The sequence below is a fragment of the Pipistrellus hanaki genome, assembly GCF_964339955.1.
Source record: "Pipistrellus hanaki genome assembly, chromosome: 1".
Classification (NCBI taxonomy): Eukaryota; Metazoa; Chordata; class Mammalia; order Chiroptera; family Vespertilionidae; genus Pipistrellus; species Pipistrellus hanaki.
In genome coordinates, this window is record NC_140503.1 from 179,107,769 (window position 1) to 179,127,459 (window position 19,691).

Sequence of the window (19,691 nt, forward strand, 5' to 3'; positions counted from 1 at the left end):
CCCAGGACCCTTCAGTCCACAGGCCAACACTCTGAGATTTTCAGATACTCAGCTTAAAAAACTCTCAGATGTACCAACCAGGAAGTCCTCCATAAAATGCCAACACCCAAAACATCTTAATCCATACTCACTGCTAGAATATTTTATTTTAAAATGTGCCACAGTGAATGATGTATCCATATTGGTTTTTATAAATGTAGACATACACATATATACAAAGTATATATGACATATATACAAAGTATATATGTCACTGGTGAAAGATCTACCCAAAAGATAAATAATTACCAGAAAGTTAATGTAGATGTTTACACTTAATCTGACAAGAACTTCTTTGAACTGAGGTTTCAGATGCTTAGTAATGACTGGTAATAGCAAAGACTGGCTACAGAACCCGTAAGTTTCACTTTGTGTTTTGTGTCAAAATTTTCAATGATAGATAATTTTCACCAAAATTCGGTAGCTTAGTTAAACCCAAAAAGTGATTATCCTTCACCACAGGAATTTAATGGAATCCTAAATAAAAAATTTACTAACAATTATTCTTGTAATGGGGCATATATTTAGAAGGAATGACTATCTGTCACTCTTACCAAAAGACTATTCTCTGAGAGCTCCAAAGTATTATGCCGTAATAAATCATTCATATATAAGCTGGTCTCTTGTTTAGATGCCACTGCAGATTCTGATTATGTTAAACAGAAAGGCAGCACCAAATTTCTTACTCTAGTAAAGGAGGAAAGCCTTTTTAAAAAACTCTTCGGAGATGTTTCAGTATGTTCAGAGTCAAACACAGCAGCACTTTATTGACAAGGATGGAGTAATACGATCACAAGGAAATAAGTCTTAAATCTAAATTCAATGCTATCTGGGGTAGCATAAAATGAATACTAGTCAGAGTAGACATCTGTCTCACAGCCCTTCAATGGGAAAGAGGCTTATAAGCAAGGAAAGACCAGAGCAATACCGACACCGCAGACCTGACTGTATAATACTCCATCATTCTGGGAAGGGTAATGTATAGTCCCTTCCCTAACTAGAAAAAGGAGCCATCTGAGTATTTATTAATTGGGCCACAGAGTACTGTTAAGTTTTAATACTGCCTGCTACTGAACTCTGGTATTGATTTCTTCTCTACACAGGAAGTCAATGTTCATGCTCTTGATAGGGGACATTAAATCTGACTGAGACCATCCAAACCCATTTGGCCTGAGAACACTGGGTCTAAGGGTGAGCTTCTTACAACATTGATGTTTTCTTTGAGTTCTTTACAGTGCTAAGTAAGCACAATGTTATCATAATCTAAAAATGATACGGGGGCACAAAGGAGTCCTAATTTATATGCATGTATATATATATGCATATTTACATACATATTTTTTATTACTATGTGTGTGTGTGTGTATGTATATATATATATATACACACACACACACACATATGTGAATATATATAATTATCTCATATTCCAGTATCACATAACAGAGAATTTATGGTAAAAATTAATCAAGACATTTGGTTTTCTTATGGCCACTCATGTAACGAAGTGAAGAACACCAGTGTATTAATAAGGTCCCTTTTTATCACATGATATTTCTAAGTAGATATTTGGAATGCTCAGAAGATTCTACTTTCAGTCTCCCAAGACCCTCTAAGACATAATTTAAAGTGGGACTAGATAAGAACAAGTGTCTTTAGATTCTAGTTAAAACAGCAGAAGTAACTTCTGTTTATAACCTAGGAAACCTTCAATAACATGCCTTGTTTGTGAAACTGAAAAAACACCACCAGATCAGCACACAAAGAAACAGATATCAAGGTAGGTAAATCCCAATTATTTTGAGTCCTCATCATGTGAAAAGCTTGGTGGTACAAGTAGGCTAAGTCTGAGGAGATGTTTTCCTTTTTGATGCACAAAAAACAATCTGATGAAAATGTGGGGTGGGAGAGGGAGCAGCTCTGTGCTTCTTGCTGTGTTCCTTTATGTTCCTAGTGTCACTAAGACTAGCTGGAAAATAGTCTGCAACAAGCAGGTTCTAATCACCAGCCACCTTTTCCTCCTTTCTTCTTTTTCTGTTGCTGTTTCTTTTTGGTTGCCGGAGCCCCTGCAGGTTTCTGGTGTCGTGGGGGGATGATATTACTTGTAGATGCAGATGCTGTTGCTGCACTGCCAGGTCTTGGGGAGGTGGGTGGGCTGCTCACAGTTTTACTGGCATCCCTGAAATCATCAGATCAGGAAAGGGTTGGTCACTCATACATTCAATAAAGAAAAAGGCTATAAAAACACACATACGTGAATTTCACTTTCCACCCCTAACAATCTCCCACACATTCTATTTTAAAGTGAGTTTCCCTTTTGAATAAAATGTTTACTGCTTTATAATCAAAGGATAAGTACAATATGGTACATGCCAATTTTTAAAAGGCTTAGAAAATAAAGAAAAAATTTTAAATGACTTATAATCCTACCATGTACAAATGAATTATTTAGTAACATTTTTTAAAAATCCTCACCCAAGGATATGTTTTTATTGATTTTAGAGAAGGAGAAGGGGGGAGGAGAAACAATGATTGGTTTCCTCTCATACATGCCCCAACTGGGATAGAACCATTACCTAAGTATGTGCCCTGACTAGGAATCAAACCCACAGTCTTTTGGTGTACTGGACGACGCTCCAACTCAGGCAGACAGTAACTTTTTTTTTTTAAACAGAGTAGAAGAGATGAATAGAGGAAGAGAAAGTGAGAAAGAAGAGAGAGAAACATCAACTGATTGGTTGCCTCATGCATACTTCCGATCAGTCCAGGGTTCAAACCTACAACCCAGGCACATGCTCTTGACTGGGAATCAAACCCTCAGGGGTGTGGGCTGACATCTAACCACTAACCCACCCCAGCCAGGGCTGTATCATTATATTTATTTATTTATCTTTTTTTTTCTTTTCTTTTTTTTTCCCCTGGTCAAATGCTAGTTTATTTACTTTTGGAATCAGTTACACGGCTCAGAATTCACAAGCCACCAACAAGTTTGTGGGCAGCAGCCTGAAAGTGTATCATTTTTTAAAAAAATATATATTTTATTGATTTTTTACAGAGAGAAAGGGAGAGAGATAGAGAGCTAGAAATGTCAATGAGAGAGAAACATCGACCAGCTGCCTCCTGTACACCCCCTACCGGGGATGTGCCCACAACCAACGTACATGCCCTTGACCGGAATCGAACCTGGGACCTTTCAGTCCGCAGACCGACGCTCTATCCACTGAGCCAAACCGGTTTTCGGCTGAAAGTGTATCATTTTTAATACTTCTTTTTAGTCACATTATTTATATCTTTATTTAAATATTTAGGTTTTTGTTTTTGTTTTTTTAATTACTTCACAGGCCTGAGCGAAGTTCATTGCCTCGCAGGACTGTTTTGTTTAAATCTTTATTGTTGAAATTATTATATATGACCTTTTCCTTTTTTTTTTCTCTTTTTTTAAAAAATATATTTTTATTGATTTTGTACAGAGAGGAAGGGAGAGAGAGAGTAGGAACATCGATGAGAGAGAGTCATTGATCAGCTGCCTCTTGCACACCCCCTACTGGGGATATGCCGGCAACCAAGGTACATGCCCTTGACCGGAATCGAACCCGGGAACCTTCAGTCCCCAAGCCGACGCTCTATCCATTGAGCCAAACCGGTCTTGGCTAAATATTTAGTTTGTTGAATGACTCAGTGTATGTAGTTTACTTTTGAAGTTATTGGGATCTTATTATTTATAATACAAACTTACAATCCAAGTATTTAGAATACAATCCAACCAGTAATACCACATTTTCTTTCCTTTACAATAGCGGTATTGCTAAACATAAAAAATATCTAACTGTACTTCTCATACTTAAAATACCATTTAAAATCCACACTAATGACCCTGAGTCGATCGCAGAAAGATCAGCTTGTGCCCTGAGTGACCTCAGTCGCGAAGCAATGACTTACAGTTCAGACGAAGCTCCTGCAGTTGCTCCCTGGGTCCCCTTGCCAATCTGATCCTTCTTCTTACCCTTCTTTCTGCCCCGGTAGTAAGACCGCTCACGCATCGGTAGCCATCTTTCTGGATCTGGAGTCACTTTGGGGTCATAATTCTTAGGCAGTTTTCCTGTGTAACAATTAATTGATGAAGAAATGAGGAATCTGTCCACAGTGTTTTCAAGGTAGTTATTTAAATATTATGTCCAAGACTTGGAATAAATAACTTTAAAACTAAAATAAGTTTATTTGAGAAAGTTTTATTTATATGATCAGCATTATTCCTAAGCATGACACAATATTCAGAAGATATAAAGGAAAAGATTTCACAGATGTATCTACATAAAAAAATTAAATTTTCATTTGGTAAAAGATATAGTGTAAGATAAATAATTTTAAAAATGCATATTAAATAACACAGCAGTTAACATTCTTAATATAGAATAAGTTCTTGGTAATCAAGAGGTAAATCATACGAAGAAAAATGAGCATAGTTGTAATTAGAGTAACCCAAGAGAAATAAGTCATTAATTATGTGAAAAGATACTCAACCTAACTAAAAGAAAATCTACCAAACTAACAAATATTAAAAGCAGTAATAACAGCTGGTGTTGGGAGATAAAGGGAAACACTCAAAAACCATTAGCAGAAATGTTTACTGGTACAGCCTTTGTCAAGAGCAATTTATTGTCAGTACCAGTCAAAATTTATACTTCTAGAAATTTATCCTGTAGAAATCCATAAGAATATTCACTGACAGTCTTTAAAATAGCAAACTAACTTAAATGCCCATCAGTAAAAGAATGATGAAATAAACTACAGTATACCCCTACTATAGCAAGCTATCCAATGGGTTAAAAAGTGAAGTACATCCAGATTTAATAACTTGGAAAAAGTCTGCACAATACAATCTAAAATAGAAGATTAAAAGAAACTATCTTGATATGTTCACATCATCTTTGTAAAACCTTTTATTGACTGACCATATAAATGTGTATGTATGTTATATATATAAAAAGTTAATTACTTCTTGCAGCATGAATTTGGAGTTGGGAATTTTTACTCTTTTGCAATTCTATTACAAAAGAAGTCTATTTCTTTTGTTTATTTTTATTTTACTTTGTTTTTAGAATAAGCACATATCAATTGTAAGTTTTAAAATATGCCCATCTGAAAACCAAAAAAATATAGAAAAAAGTCAAATTGCAGGTTATTGTTATCTGTAGTTAGCACTTGTTCCCTTAAAATATTACTAATACATAAGACAACACAAAACAATTTCTAAGAACTGTAAACTAAGATTTCTAATTAAAATAGTGGATTGAATGCAATCAGTTTCTGCACTGTACCAAAACTCCACTAAAATGACAACAAACACATTAAAAAGAACCATAGGAGAAAACATATTATCGATTCAATTTTGGAAGCCGAAGAACAGATGGAGAAGTAGTAATAATCTTAGCAGATTTGGGAAAGCTGAATTCTTAAATTAAATATTATAGTTAAGACAAAACTCAAGTGTTCAAAGATACAGGAAGAAAGGACAATATATTTGAAGATTTTTATATAGGGCTAAACCCAAGCTTTTATCTTGTAGAAAGAAATCTAAAGACTTTTTTTTTTAAAAGCCTTACCCTTCTTTTTCTTCTTCTTCTTTTTCAAATCTCCCTGTCTACAAAGAGAACAAAAATCATTACCATCAGCATGATAAATATAGAACATTACACATATGCAAAAGAGTAAGCTGAGTACTTTATCATAAAGGTATTCAAGATTTGCTAAGTGAGGGCTCACCAAAGTTAATAAATAGACTAGTTGAGATGTTTATTTAGGTTACATTTAATCCAGCTTCATAGGTTGTAATTTATAGGAGGAGGGTTTAGAAAAGAGAGGTGACAATTGTTTTCAGAAAACAGATACCATATATATTTGCACATGCATATTAAACTTTATGTAAAAAGGTAAGAAACTTGCACAAGCATCAAAAGCTACAATAAGTTACCTCATGTTTGGCAAAATTCAAGAACAGATCATTAAACTCTTTGTTAGAAGGAACTGTACAGGTATAATACATGCAAAGAATATCTTTGGTAGGTTATGTAAGATAAATAACATTGGTTTTGACCTAGGAAGGGAGAAGGGCAGAGAGTGATGGAAGGCATTTTATTCTGCAATTTTTTTATTTTACAGTTTATATAGGAATAAATTTGTGAGTTTATTGATTTTTTGTTGTTGTTAATCCTCACCTGAGGATATTTTTTTCATTTATTTTTAGACAAAGTAGAAAGGAGGAAGGGAAGAGAGAGGGAGAGGGAGAAAGAGGGAGGGAAGAGGGAGAGAGAAACATCTATGTGAGAGAGACACAATGATTGTGTGTGTCTCTGCATGTGCCCCGACAAGGGCTAGGGATTGAACCTGAAATCCAGGTACATTACTTGACCAGAAATGGAACCCACAATCCTTCAGTGCTCGGGTCAACGCTCTAACAACTGAGCCACACCAGCCAGGGCTACTGAATGTTTTAGGAAGGTATTTAAAGTACACTGGCCCCTCTTCCCAACTAACGGGCACTAAAAAGAGCATAAGAAGCCAAGAAAACACTCAAAATAATTGCTAAGTACTCTGATAGCTACAGTAAAAAAAACAAAAACAAAAACAAAACACCATAAAAAACAAAACACAGTCTACCAGTGTGGATCAGTGCTTGAGGGTTAACCTATGAACCAAGAGGTCACAGTTCAATTCCCCATCAGGGCACATGCCCAGGTTGTGGGCTCAATCCCCAAGATTGAGGTTGTGCAAAAGGCAGCTGATCAATGATTCTCATCATCTCTCCCCTCTCCCTTCCTCTCTGAAATCAATAAAAAAAAAAAAAAAACTTTAAAAAAAACCTCAATGTACATCTTTGTAATTGTACAGGATTAGAAATGAATTGTATGTTCTTACTAATTACCCAAACCTGTTTTGAAAGAGAGGAAACAATACTGAAAATATTTAAATAGGCATTATTTAAAAATTCCCTTAAGATCTGGCTTAGATTTCATTCTGGAGTTTATTATAAGGCTTGAAATCAGAATCATATGATAAAATGGAACAATGTCATATCTCTGAGACAATTCCCTATTTAAGTTTTTAAATTCTATTGTTTTAAAAAGAATTTTAATGAGTTTATTTGAGCCAAACTGTCGACATATGCCGGAAACGAGTTGAGATAATGCTCCCAAGTTTTTAAATTCTATTACGATGATAATATTTTTTATATCAGAGTTGATAATGAAGTCAATCATATAAAGTTGGTACTGATAGTGTTTCAAAGTTACAAAAAAAAATAGATTTTGAAAGGTTTTCAAAAAAGAAAACTGAAAAATTAAGAAAGCCACAAAACTGAGGAAATGTTTAATCTCTTCAATTCTCTATTCATCCTGAGTCAAAAATAAAATCTTAAACATTTACCACAGGAATCTGCTTTTTTTGAGATGGCAATGTAGAATAAGGAAAAAATTGAAATTTGACTTTATATAAGTTAATGAAGTTGGCTAACCTTTCCTCCAAATCAGGTAAATAAAGATCAGAACTGTGGTTTAGAATTACTAAATGATACACTAAATGCATAGTAATAAATTAATAGGTTAATAAAGTAGGGCCCATCAGGCCAATGCATAAATAGCTTATGTCTGCAAGACTTAGTAAATGAAAGAAAGCAAGTTCGAAAACACTAAGCACAATGGAACCCCGCTTCTGTAAAAAGCAAAAATAATCCAATCTAAGGAAAATATTTCTAATTCACCTGTGTGTGTGAATACAAAGAAAAAAATGTGGAAGGACACACACTAAGATAATACCAGAAGTTAATTCTGGACCAGGAAATGAGGACTACGAGTTGGGCACAGAAAAAAGAAGAGAAAAGAAAAAAAGGGGATTTAAACCTATTCACGTGTAATTTTTATAAGTGTATTTTTGCTCCTTATATAATTTAAAATCAGCATTAGTGAAGGTTAGAATGAAAAACATTACCCTTGCTCCTTTGGTTGACTATCTCCGGTAACTTTTCCACCCTTCTTCCGAATGTACGTAGCACCGGGAGAATTTTCAAGAGCCTCAACATCTACTTTCAGAGACATACTATCTGATGAGGGCAAGTGTTTACTAAGACTGGGATAGAACAGGAGTTCAGGAACACAATAGAAATACATATACATGCCTAACAATATATCTATGCCTATAAGGAAACATACTGTTTTTATTTGATGCCCTTTGTCAAAAGCAAAAAATGTTCTTAAATCTTTTATAAAACAACATACTGGCAAGTCATAAAGTCAATTATCCTATCTAATAAAGGAATATGCTAATTGACCATCATGCCCTCACAGATGGCAGCACCCACAGCCAATAAGGAGGGAATATGCTAATTGACTGTCACACCTTCAAATATGGTGGCGCACACAGCCACAAGATGGCGACGCCCAGTCCCCTCAGCCCTGCCAGGGCAGCAGGCACAGGGCACGGCCAGGCCCGCTCCACATGTGCCTGCCTCTGGAGTCTCTCAGTCCCCTCAGGCCCCCAGTCGCCCTGGGCCGGCCCGAGGGGCAGGCAAGCCTTGGATGGCGGTTGTCCAGCCGCCCAGGGCCACCCGAGGCTCAGGTACCCAGAGCCAGCTGAGGCTTGTGCTGCCGGCAGTGGCAGCAGCAGAGGTGTGATGAGGGTGTTGCCTTCCCTTGATCGCCAGGTCACCTCCCACCCCTGAGGGCTCCCAGACTGTGAGAGGGGGCAGGCCAGGCTGAGGGACTCCCACTCCAGTGCATGAATTTACATGCACCAGGCCTCTCGTATATTATATATTATGAAAGGAAAACTCAAAAAATGAGTTATCTTCTAGTCATCTATTTCTTAGCTCAGTGACATACTTCTAGGTCATGGCCTAATAAAAACTCCATTCCCCAAAACAGCTTTCAAGAGTATAAAACACAGACCTGCTCAATGCAAAGGTTTTGACTTATGGTTTTGTAACATTCCCCACCCCACCCACCTCAGTTTTGGGAACACACCCATACTGGAGTAGCACACATGATCCAAACTCAGCCAATCAGGGCACCATTCTCTTATTGTTTGAGATGGGCATGTGACATAAAATAGTTCAATCAAAATGACACTTCAGAAACATATACTAGTATCCAAAAAAACATCCAAAAATACATTTTTTTGTTTGTGTTTTGATTTGTTTTTTGCTGTTGAACTTGAACATGAAAATCTAAGCTATATGTTAAGAACTTCATTTTTGGTTGTGGATCAATCTATACCCCAAGTTGGATCTACCACTGTATTTTTCAGTCATACTGATCACTAAATTTTCATTTTTTGTTTTTACTAGTTAGAAGGGGGTTTTGATCTTAGCTAGTTTGACTCGATGGATAGAGCCTCAATCCTGGTCAAGGGCACATGCCCAGGTTGTGGGCTCAATTCCTAGTGGGGGGTATACAAGCAGCAGCTGATCAATAATTCTCTCATCATTGATGTTTCTATCTCTCTCTCTCCCTTTCCCTTACTCTCTGATTAAAAATATAATAAAAATAAAAAAAGAAGGGGATTTTGTTTGTTGAAATTTACAACAGAAAAAGTCCTAGTCAAACAGGTACTGGAAGAGATCTACTATGCAACTTGAGAGCTGCTTGGAACAATCAAAAGGATACGCTTTTGCTTTCTCAGGATCTACTAGTGAATAAGCAGAAATAAGCTGCGCCAGGGTATGAATATCTTTTGGATTTTGTCTAAAAGAAGAAAAAAAAAGTTATTCAACCGTTTATAAAATTGAAGAAAATATAAACAAGCAAAATAATCCACTCATCACATAACAGCAATAAAATCTGGATTTCTACATCTCCACCTTTCAGAGCTTACTTCCATAGCTGTTCTAGGTCACTAATTGCTTCCTTCTTCCGCCCATATTTGAGTTTGAAATTTGCAGCTTCTCTTATCAAGGACAAATGAGCAGGAGATTTGGGCTACAGTTTGAATAAAAGAGAAAGAAAAGTTTTAAGCTAAATATTTAGCAAGTTAATGAAGTTATATTCATTAGACCTTTAAAATGGACCTACCCATTAAATTCCTCATCTCAAGTTTTACAGAAAGCATGAAAAATCATAAATTTTCACCCACAAACAGGGAAAGGAGAAGACAAATTAGTACAGTGATGACTAATGAATTTGGAACAAAACTCATCTCAATTTAGATCATCCACAACTAGAAATAACCCCATAATCAAATATGTCACTATAATTCTCAAACATTATCTCCATAGTTCTCAGAACACTGGTATCTCTCCACTGCTAACAATGCTAACAATATAAATGTCCCCTACGTTGGGGTATTGCCCATGCAGAAACCCATAATGGAAAAATAAAGATGTTCCTAATGGATGGAGACATGATATACAATTATCCCAGGTATAGCTGTCCCTTGAATAACACAGGAGTTAGGAGCACTGACAGTTTATAACTTTTGATTCCTTAAAAAAACTAAACTGCCCTGACCGGTTTGGGTCAGTGGATAGAGCGTCAGCCTGCAGACCGAAGGGTCCCAAGTTTGATTCCGATCAGGGGAGTAGGAGCTGTGCATGAGGCAGCTGATCAATGTTTCTCTCTCATCGATGTTTCTAACTCTCTATCCCTCTCCCTTCCTCTCTGTAAAAAAAAAAACCAATAAAATATATTAAAAAAAAAAACACAAACTAAACTACTAATAGCTTACTGCTGACTTGAAGACTTACCAATAAGTCAATTAATACTTATTTTGCATGTTATATGTATTACATACTGTATTTTCAATAAAGCTAGAAAAAAATATTAAGACAAACATAAGGAAGAGAATACATTTATAGTACTTATTGAAAAGAAATTCGTATATAAATGGACATGTGCAGTTCAAATCCATGTTGTTCAAGAGTCAACTATATCACTGTTCTACCAATTACTACCATCCATGGGCTCTCTAGCTACTAAATATGAGTTCTCTTATATATAATCATGTACTATTATTCTTTTTTTTTTTTTTTTAAATATATTTTATTGATTTTTTTACAGAGAGGAAGGGAGAGGGATAGGGAGTTAGAAACATCAATAAGCTGCCTCCTGCACACCCTCCACTGGGGATGTGCCCGCAACCAAGGTACATGCCCTTCACCAGAATCGAACCCGCAACCTCTCAGTCCGCAGGCAGACGCTGTATTCACTGAGCCAAACCAGTTTTGGCAGGGCTTGTACTATTATTCTTATTTCTTGAGGTTACATAGACACACGCACACACACACACGAAAAAGACTCAGAACACATAACTGAACCATTTTCCCCCATTTTGCAGCCATTTTGTAATTCTAATAACTTTACTTGGATCTGGTATACTTAAAAAATAGGTTGTAATAGTAATAGCATTCCATTCTTTAAAGTGACTTGTATTGTTTCAATTCTCCTAACTTTTTAGTTCAGTAGTGCAGCTTTTTATTTTTATGTAAAAACAAACCCTTATAACATTTTACTCCATTTACTTACCTGATGATTCTGATACCACTGGATAGCTTGTGTGAAGACCTCAATGGCACTATCAATATCTTCTTCATGGCTGTACATAGTCACTAATGCAGATACCTACTCAGCCAAAGATATAAATTAGTGAGTAAAATTTCCCCATCTCTCCCAGAATAAGCTTTTTCAAAAAGAAAAACATTGAATAAACAGCAAATAAAGGCTGCTAGGCTCTCTCCACCAGTATCTAATTCATTACAAAAAATTGCTATATTATGGGGTATAACTAGAAATACCATGAACAGCAGTGCTTTCCAAATACAAAGTTATCTATAAAATATACCTTTCCTCTAAAGCAGTGCCAGTTCACAAAGTTACCAGTCTGCAAGGTAAGTACAGAAGTGGAGAATAAGCACTGAGAAAATTAGTTCATATAATAAGACACTGCTGGGACATCCAAGTACATGATCAGTAAGGTACACATACACACATGGCTAAACTCCCATGATGAGTCACATGTGGCCTGAGCTACATAAAGCCAGTGAAAAGCTTGCCTATTGTTTGAGGAATGGCAAGAAGGCCCATGCAGCTGGAGTGGAGTGCAAGGGGAAGAGCAATAGGAGATGGAACTGAAAGGATAAACAAAAAGCTAAAATTTTGAGAAAAATCAATAAAACGGATAAACCTCTGGTGATATTGATCAGAAAAAAGAAAAAAAAAAAAAGAGAAGCTATGAATAACCAATTATCATAAACAAAAGGTTTCACACATACTAACGGTAAACTGGGACAATTTGAACAACCTTTATGCTAATAAAGCCAATAACCTAAATAAAATGAATAAATTTCTTAAAAGATAACAGAAAGTCAGGTTTTAAATATTAGAAACATTTTTTTTCAACTATATATCATATTTGATTTTAACAAAATAATGGTAGCCAAGGCTTTAAAATAAGAACCTTCAAATATTATTATATATTTTATGAGTCCCAATTGTAAAAGCTGTGTGAGAGAATACAGGCATGAACAAAATGGGCCTAGTTTAATAAATGTACAGACCACTACTATAGAATTAGTCTTTACTTCAAAACGGATGCTTTCAGAGCTATATTAGTGATCTAAATCTGTGATGCTGGGATAATCAGAGAACTAAAAACTAAATTTATTGGCCACTATTCCTAAATTATTTTACCTCAAAGAAATCATAATGAAGACAAAATAATTTAGACTAAGTAATTTCCTATATGGATCTTACGTTATTTAAGGTTGGTTCTCAGTGGTAATGTAAGTACCAGGCACATCTGACTAAATCACAGACCAGTGCAAAGCAGAGCAAAAGTGAAATTAAATTTATACCATAAATTACTGTTACTATTTTTTAAAATATATTTTTATTGATTTTGGAGAGGAAGGGAGAGGGAGAGAGATAAAAACATCAATGATGAGAGAGAATCATTGATCAGCTGCCTCCTGCACGCCCCACCTTGGGGATCAAGTTCGCAACCCAGACATGTGCTCTGACCAGGAATCAAACCCTGATCTCCTGGTTCATGAGTAGATGCTCAACCACTGAGCCATGCCAGCCGGGCTACCGTTATTATTTTAACTATTATGCATATAGAAAGAAATAGGCAGAAATTAATCGAATACAAAAAACATCAAACATACCAATGGACTACTAATTCCATTATTTTTTCAGTTGTATGAGATTTTAGTTATAAACTCACCATGCCTGGTTTATGCTTTAATTCCTCTATGCTTCTCAAGATTAGACATGCTTTGGAAATATTACCTTAAGAAATTAAATTAAAGATAAGATCAGTCATCACAATCAAGAAAGCATATTATGAAGAGAAAAAAAAAGACAAGAAATTTAAAAGACATGTTTTATAACATTTCTAAATACTCAAGCTTTGGAATCTTGAGAAGAATGTACTCTATTCATTTTACAAATAAAAAAATTGAGTCTTAGGCCTTGAAATATGTTACTATAGATATGTAATAGAAACTTTCCTAAGGTGTTAAAATTCTGACTTTCTACTCACTGCAAACTTAAATAAAGTCTTTACAAACAAAAACCACTGATATGTAGTCTCTCTCAGTAATTTTAGTATGATAAATAATCTTTGCAAAAATAAAACCACCCTGGGAGAGAGATCAACCAACGGACTTGTATGCATGCATATAAGCAAAACCAATGGACACAGACACCAGTGGGGTGAGGGCATGACCGGGGGGGGGGGGGGGGGGGGGGGAGGGGGGAAAGAAAAGGGGAAAAAGGGGTTGAGGGGCAAAGGGAGGATAAAGACATATATGTAATACCTTAATCAATAAAGAAAATTTAAAAAAATAAAACCACCCTGAAAACTGAATGTAGAAAGAAGATAAAGAAGAGAGCCAGAAAAAGAAAGAGAGGTGGGGAAAGGGAAAAGAAACCAAAAGGTAAGCAAATGTGAGGATAAGGTAACAGGGAGACTAACAGTGTTTCTCAACCTTGTTTTCATTAGTACCCCACTAAGGAGTCTTTTTACACGCCGCCCCCCCCAACTGCCAACTAACTCCCTCACCTCTACCCATAAAATTTTCACTTTAGCCATCATAAAATCCAATATCCAAACCAATTATCATTCCTACTGAGAATGTGTACTGTACACCAGAGCTATCTGATAAAATTTTCTGTGATGATGGAAACATCCTCTATATTATTCTGTCCAACTAGCCCCATGTGGCTACAAAGCTTCTGAAATGTGGCTAGCACAACTGAAAACTGAATTTTAAATTTCATTTAATTTTAACTTAAAGAGCTACATGCATATAGGGACAGCCAAATATGGTCAATACAGCTCTAGATAATCACTAAGGTTGATTCAAAATTATGGACAAAAACACTAACAGTTTTCTGTAAGAACCAAAAATATGTTTTCATTAAATTTACTTGCTTCTCTTCCCTAAAGATATGAGTGGTAAAGCATAAAAGATAAAGGCCTAAGTTAAAAAATTCTGAGAACTAGGATGGCAAAGTAACCCTTATTTCATGCAAATACTACCAAGTGACAGATACAAGCATTTCTACACACCACATTTGAGTCAGATATGGTCTTCTGGAACAGAGAAATCCTTTGCTTCTACAGACTTTCAAGGCATAGACTGAGATTCATCCTGACAATTTAGTAATAACCCAAGAAAAGGCCAATTAACTCTGTTGGAGCTCATACCATCTAGCTTCATGTAAGAAACAACAATAATTATGCTTCTCCATAATACATAAATTTCATACTCACAGTCAGCTACTTCAGAATCATTCCAAACATTTATTTCCGTTAAAACTATATTTTAGTCATCATGAAATAATCATTAATACCTTGGGAAATTTTCAGTTGTGCCATGGTCAGCTTAATTTCAGCTGCATTTTCTGGATGCTGATCTGCAAATTCCTAAACATTTTTTAATTGAGGGGGGGAAATCACATTTTATTTATACAATTCATTCCAATTACTTATCTTAGCTACATAAAAATTTAAATCTAGTTTTAAAATATTAAACTTCTGGTTTAAAGTCCAAGTTTTATTTTGGAAAAATTTTACCTGACACCCACTGTGCTTTAAAATTATGCTCTGAAAATAAGAGCAATAATGTCAAGTTTCCAGAGAGTCACTAAAATAAATAAGACTACTACATAATTTTTTTAAGATACTCAAATAAATGATACCTCCTTACTGGGTCCCTGGCTAGACAACTCTGCCCCTCAGGAGGGTCCTAATTTCACCCTGTCCAACTTTCCAATGTATTCTACTACCCTCAGGAAATTAAAAATAATCTAACAGCTGACTTAGGCTGATAAAAACTAAGTATCTCTGTAATTATTTGAGGTTAGATTGGGATTTACTGGAGAATACATTATTGAAAAAGAGTTTAAGTGTGTTCTGGTATTATAAGCCTAAAACAAACCCTTAACTAGTTAAGTAGATCTAAAAATTAAAACATTCATTAGGGTTTATGACAAATACTAATGCAAATTCATATAAAGCAAAGCTGTAGCCCAAGAATTAACTCAAGTATCTAGTTTACCCATATTTACAAGCTTTTATACATAATGAAAATGAAAATGAAAATGAAATAAACTATTTCCTTTACCTGAAGAAGCTCTATAGCTTTTATGTGCTGCTTTTCACGACAGAACTGCGCAGCTTGGATTAACACAGGCAGGAGACGCTCAGGGCTTTGGGACTGTAAACTGGAAGATATTTTTCGGCATTGTTCTGCCTAAAAAACAATATTTGCCCCCACCCCCCAAATAAGCTGGTTAATGAAATTAAAACATTAAGTGAGTGACAAAAAAAAAAAAAAAAAAAAGGATGTAGGAAGGGGAAAGGAAATCAGGTGAAATAAAACAGAAAGTAAAAAACTGCCTAGGGTGAGACAAGTGGTTTATAGTATCTACTCCACTTACTGAATTTAAACTATGAGTTTTAAAAGTAATTAGAAAAGGAAGAGTTATTAAACATTCATTTGGATGCTTAAATTTCAGAATTTTGTTTAAAAAAATACATCAAGTATAAGCCTTTTTTCAAAACAACAAAATAAATACGTATTTCTTGCTGAAGTATTTTAGAATAATTCAACTCAGTTCTAAATAATAATAATGTTACTGCTTCTCACTCTCCCACTGAAAACCTCTGCTCTAGAAAAGTATGAAATCATAACTGAATTAGAATTAAAGCATATTAAGGTTAAAACTGATATCCTTAACATTTATAACTTGATGTATTTTGCTTAATTATTTTACTTTAATTCAGGGAGATTAGAAATAGGTATTGGGGGTGGGGGATTGGAATGGGGGGTTGAGGACAAATATGTGATACCTTAAAGAAATTAATAATAATTAAAAAAGAAATAGGTATTGACAAAATTATCTTATTTACAGAAGTGAACATTATTTTCTTTCATTTAAAAGCCACCAACAACACACTTTTATAAAGAATTGGGCAAATTACTTGTTTAACCAATAAAATCTATTATACATGACATTCTGAAGAACACATGGGTTTAAGACAACATATAAATAGATTGCACTGATATATATGCATCATGCCTAGATACCATACTCTAAAAGGGTTAGCCAGGGGAACCAGCAATCCGTTACCTACCTGATTTGTGTACATAGCAAGTAAAGCTTTGTTAAATTCTATAGCTTGCAGCTGTTTCTTGGAAAGCTTAAACTCTACTCCTTCTGCATTGGTTAATTTCACCTTCTTCTTAGAGTCAAAGACATTTTGGTCCTACAAAAAAAAGTTTATCCATCATTAATAGCAATCTCAGACTTCAATTCTTTTAAGGCTCCAAGGCCTTATTCCACTTTCATTTAGTTATTTTATACTAGAAGCCCAGTGTCCCTAGGCCTGGCCAGCAATCAGGGCTGTTTGGGCCTTCTGGCTGCCAGGAAGGGCCTTTCTTCATTCCATGCCTTCCCCTGGTGGTCAGCGAATGTCATAGCAAGCAATCAAACTCCTGGTCTCCCAAACTCCGAGGGGACACTTTGCATATCAGGCTTTTATATATATACTAGAGGCCCAGTGCACAAAATTCGTGCACAGGCGGGGGTTGGGGGACGGGTGTTCCTTAGTCCAGCCTGCATCCTCTCCAATCTGGGACTCCTCGAGGGATGTTAAACCACTGGGATCAGGTCTAAATGGGGAGTCAGACATCCCTCTCACAATCCAGGACTGCTGGCTTCCAACTGCTTGCCTGCCTTCCTGATTGCCCCTAATTGCTTTTGCCTGCCAGCCTGACCACCCCCTAACCACTCCCATGCCAGCCTGATTGATGTCTAACTGCTCCCCTACCAGCCTGTTTGCTCCCAACTTCCCTCCTCTGCTGGCCTGGCCACCCCTAACTGCCCTCCCCTACAGGGTTGATTGCCTCCAACTGCCCTCCCTTGCAGACCTGCTCCCTCCCAATTGCCCTCCCTTGCAGGCCTGGTTCCTCCCAAATGCCCTCCTCTGATGGCCATCTTGTGTCCACATAGGGGCAGGATCTTTGACCACGTGGGGCAGCCATCTTGTGTGTTGGATGGTCAATCTGCATATTACTCTTTTATTAGATAGGATAGAGGCTGGTGCATGGGTGGGGGCCAGCTGGTTTGCCCTGAAGGGTGTCCTGGATCAGGGTGGGGGTTCCTTTGGGGTGTGGGCGGCCTGGGCAAGAGGCCAGTGGTGGTTTGCAGGCAGGCCACACACCATGGCAACCCAAGTGGAGGCCCTGGTATCTGGAATTTATTTACCTTCTACAATTGAAACTTTGTAGCCTAGAGCGGAGCCAAGGCCCCTGCTCGCTCTGTGGCTGCCGCCATTTCTGTTTGGTTTTATGTATCTTCTATAAATGAAACTTTGTAGCTTTGAGTGGAGGCCTAGGCCAGCCAGGGCAGGTGGAAAGCTTTATTTCCTCCATTGCCGGGGGCAACCCTAGCCTGCTCTTTCCAGCTTGTGGCTGCTGCAATTTTTCTTGGGATTTATCTTCTATAACTTCTAAAAGTTTCAAGGAAACTTTGTATCCTTGAGTGGAGGCCTAGGCCAGCTAGGGCAGGCGGAAAGCTTGGCTTCTATTGTCAGGGAAACCCAAGCCTCTCAACTGCTCTCTGTGGCTACAGCCATCTTGGTTGGGGATAATTTGCATACTCACTCTGATTGGCTGGTGGGTGTGGCTTTGAGCAGAATGATGGTTAACTTACATATTACTCTTTTATTAGGTAGGATAGATAGATTAAAAACAAGAGAGCTTGGAAGATAATACCTCTGCCTGTTTGGGGTGTCTATGCTCCTAAGATACATATAAATTTTGGATCCCGATTTTCTTTTGTTTTATAGTCCCACTATTACATGCTTCTTTTAAGCTTTTTAAACTTTATTTTTTTAATGTTTTTATTGATTTTTAGAGAAGGGAAAGGGAGAGATAGAAACATCAGTGAGAGAGAAACATCAATCACCTGCCTTCTGCATGCCCCCTACTGGGGATGGAGCCTGAAATCTGGGCATGTGCCCTGAGTAGAATCAAATCAGTGACTTCTTGGTGCATAAGCTGATGCTCAAATCACAGCCACACTGGCCTGGAGGGGTTGTTTTGAGCTTTTTGAAGAGAAATACACAGGGGTAGCACAAATCTTGCAGTGGAAATTAGGACTACAATGCTATCTAAATTTGAAAGTTCTTCAAATTATGCCCTTCAGAATTTAGATGACAAATTATGAAAGTAATTCATTCCTCTTTGAAGTATTGTCATTGTGTAAGCAAATTATTAAAATTCAGAAATATATTCACACCTCTCTTGAACCCATTTTAACAAAAAATATTAATGTAACATAGCTATTGTTTTTTCTCTCATGTGGGCAGAGGTACAAAGAAGCTGAATTTCTGTGTGGAACACAGAAAGTCACATATTTTTCAAGGAAAGATGATAATTAAGACACATTTCATTTTAAGAAGGACAAGCTGAGAGCATCAGAGTATCTACTATATGCATAGTATTCTAGTTTTGCTAAATGATATAGTTATTTGCAAATAACTGATACTGTGCTCTTTAAGCTAGGTCTTCTAGCAGTTTAAAGACTAAAAGGAGGCAAAGAAGAAATCTAAAATAAATTCTATTTTTTTCTGAATGTGAAGCTCCAAACCAATGACATTTTTTTAATGTACAGCAAGAAAATGGCTTTGGTAGAAATCAATCCTCAAAAACCATATTTCTAGTTGGTCTTTCTATATAATTATTTTAATACTTCATTATGCATACCACTTTGCTATCATGGCACTTATTAATCAAATTTTTAACTTTCAAGGCCTCCCACCATGACACCATTTACTCTAATCTATTCTTTTTTTTACAAACTAGCCAGTATGTATACATGTATTCTCTTCTGTTTTCTCATCCCCCCCCCATAGACCATTTGTTTATGCTGTTGCTTAACCTTTAAACTGTATCCCTCCTTTAAGGGTAAGCTCAAATTTGCCAACCCAGAGACATTTCTTTCACCAAAAACTGTAGTTATGAAGTATAAAGCAAAAAATCTAAACATGCACTTTTTTTCAATGCCAAAATGAAATTTTAAAACTGTAATGATTAAGACAATGTTTCATTATTACCTACTGCATCCAGCGCTATTTTGAGTAAAAAGAAATAA

At 36.3% G+C, this 19,691-nt stretch overlaps 1 protein-coding gene across 2 annotated transcripts in view; it reads right to left on the reverse strand.

Annotated features, from left to right (window-relative positions):
• Positions 1 to 775: 775 nt before the first annotated feature.
• The window catches only part of SRP72 (signal recognition particle 72), a 30,136-nt gene continuing 11,220 nt past the window's right edge, over positions 776 to 19,691 (reverse strand). The window contains exons 9-20 of one of the 2 annotated variants that reach the window (XR_014796377.1): positions 16,669 to 16,800; positions 15,656 to 15,784; positions 14,883 to 14,955; positions 13,249 to 13,313; positions 11,550 to 11,645; positions 9,904 to 10,007; positions 9,696 to 9,773; positions 8,023 to 8,160; positions 5,643 to 5,680; positions 3,979 to 4,138; positions 1,439 to 2,218; positions 776 to 1,386 (exon numbers count right to left, since the gene is read on the reverse strand). Coding sequence is in view for 1 of the 2 variants with exons in the window: in XM_084899427.1 (XP_084755553.1) it covers positions 2,041 to 2,218; positions 3,979 to 4,138; positions 5,643 to 5,680; positions 8,023 to 8,160; positions 9,696 to 9,773; positions 9,904 to 10,007; positions 11,550 to 11,645; positions 13,249 to 13,313; positions 14,883 to 14,955; positions 15,656 to 15,784; positions 16,669 to 16,800 (1,191 nt within the window). In the remaining variant the exon portion in view is untranslated. Of the gene's footprint in view, positions 2,219 to 3,978; positions 4,139 to 5,642; positions 5,681 to 8,022; positions 8,161 to 9,695; positions 9,774 to 9,903; positions 10,008 to 11,549; positions 11,646 to 13,248; positions 13,314 to 14,882; positions 14,956 to 15,655; positions 15,785 to 16,668; positions 16,801 to 19,691 lie in introns of both variants that reach the window. The other variant, XM_084899427.1, reaches the window with a different exon arrangement.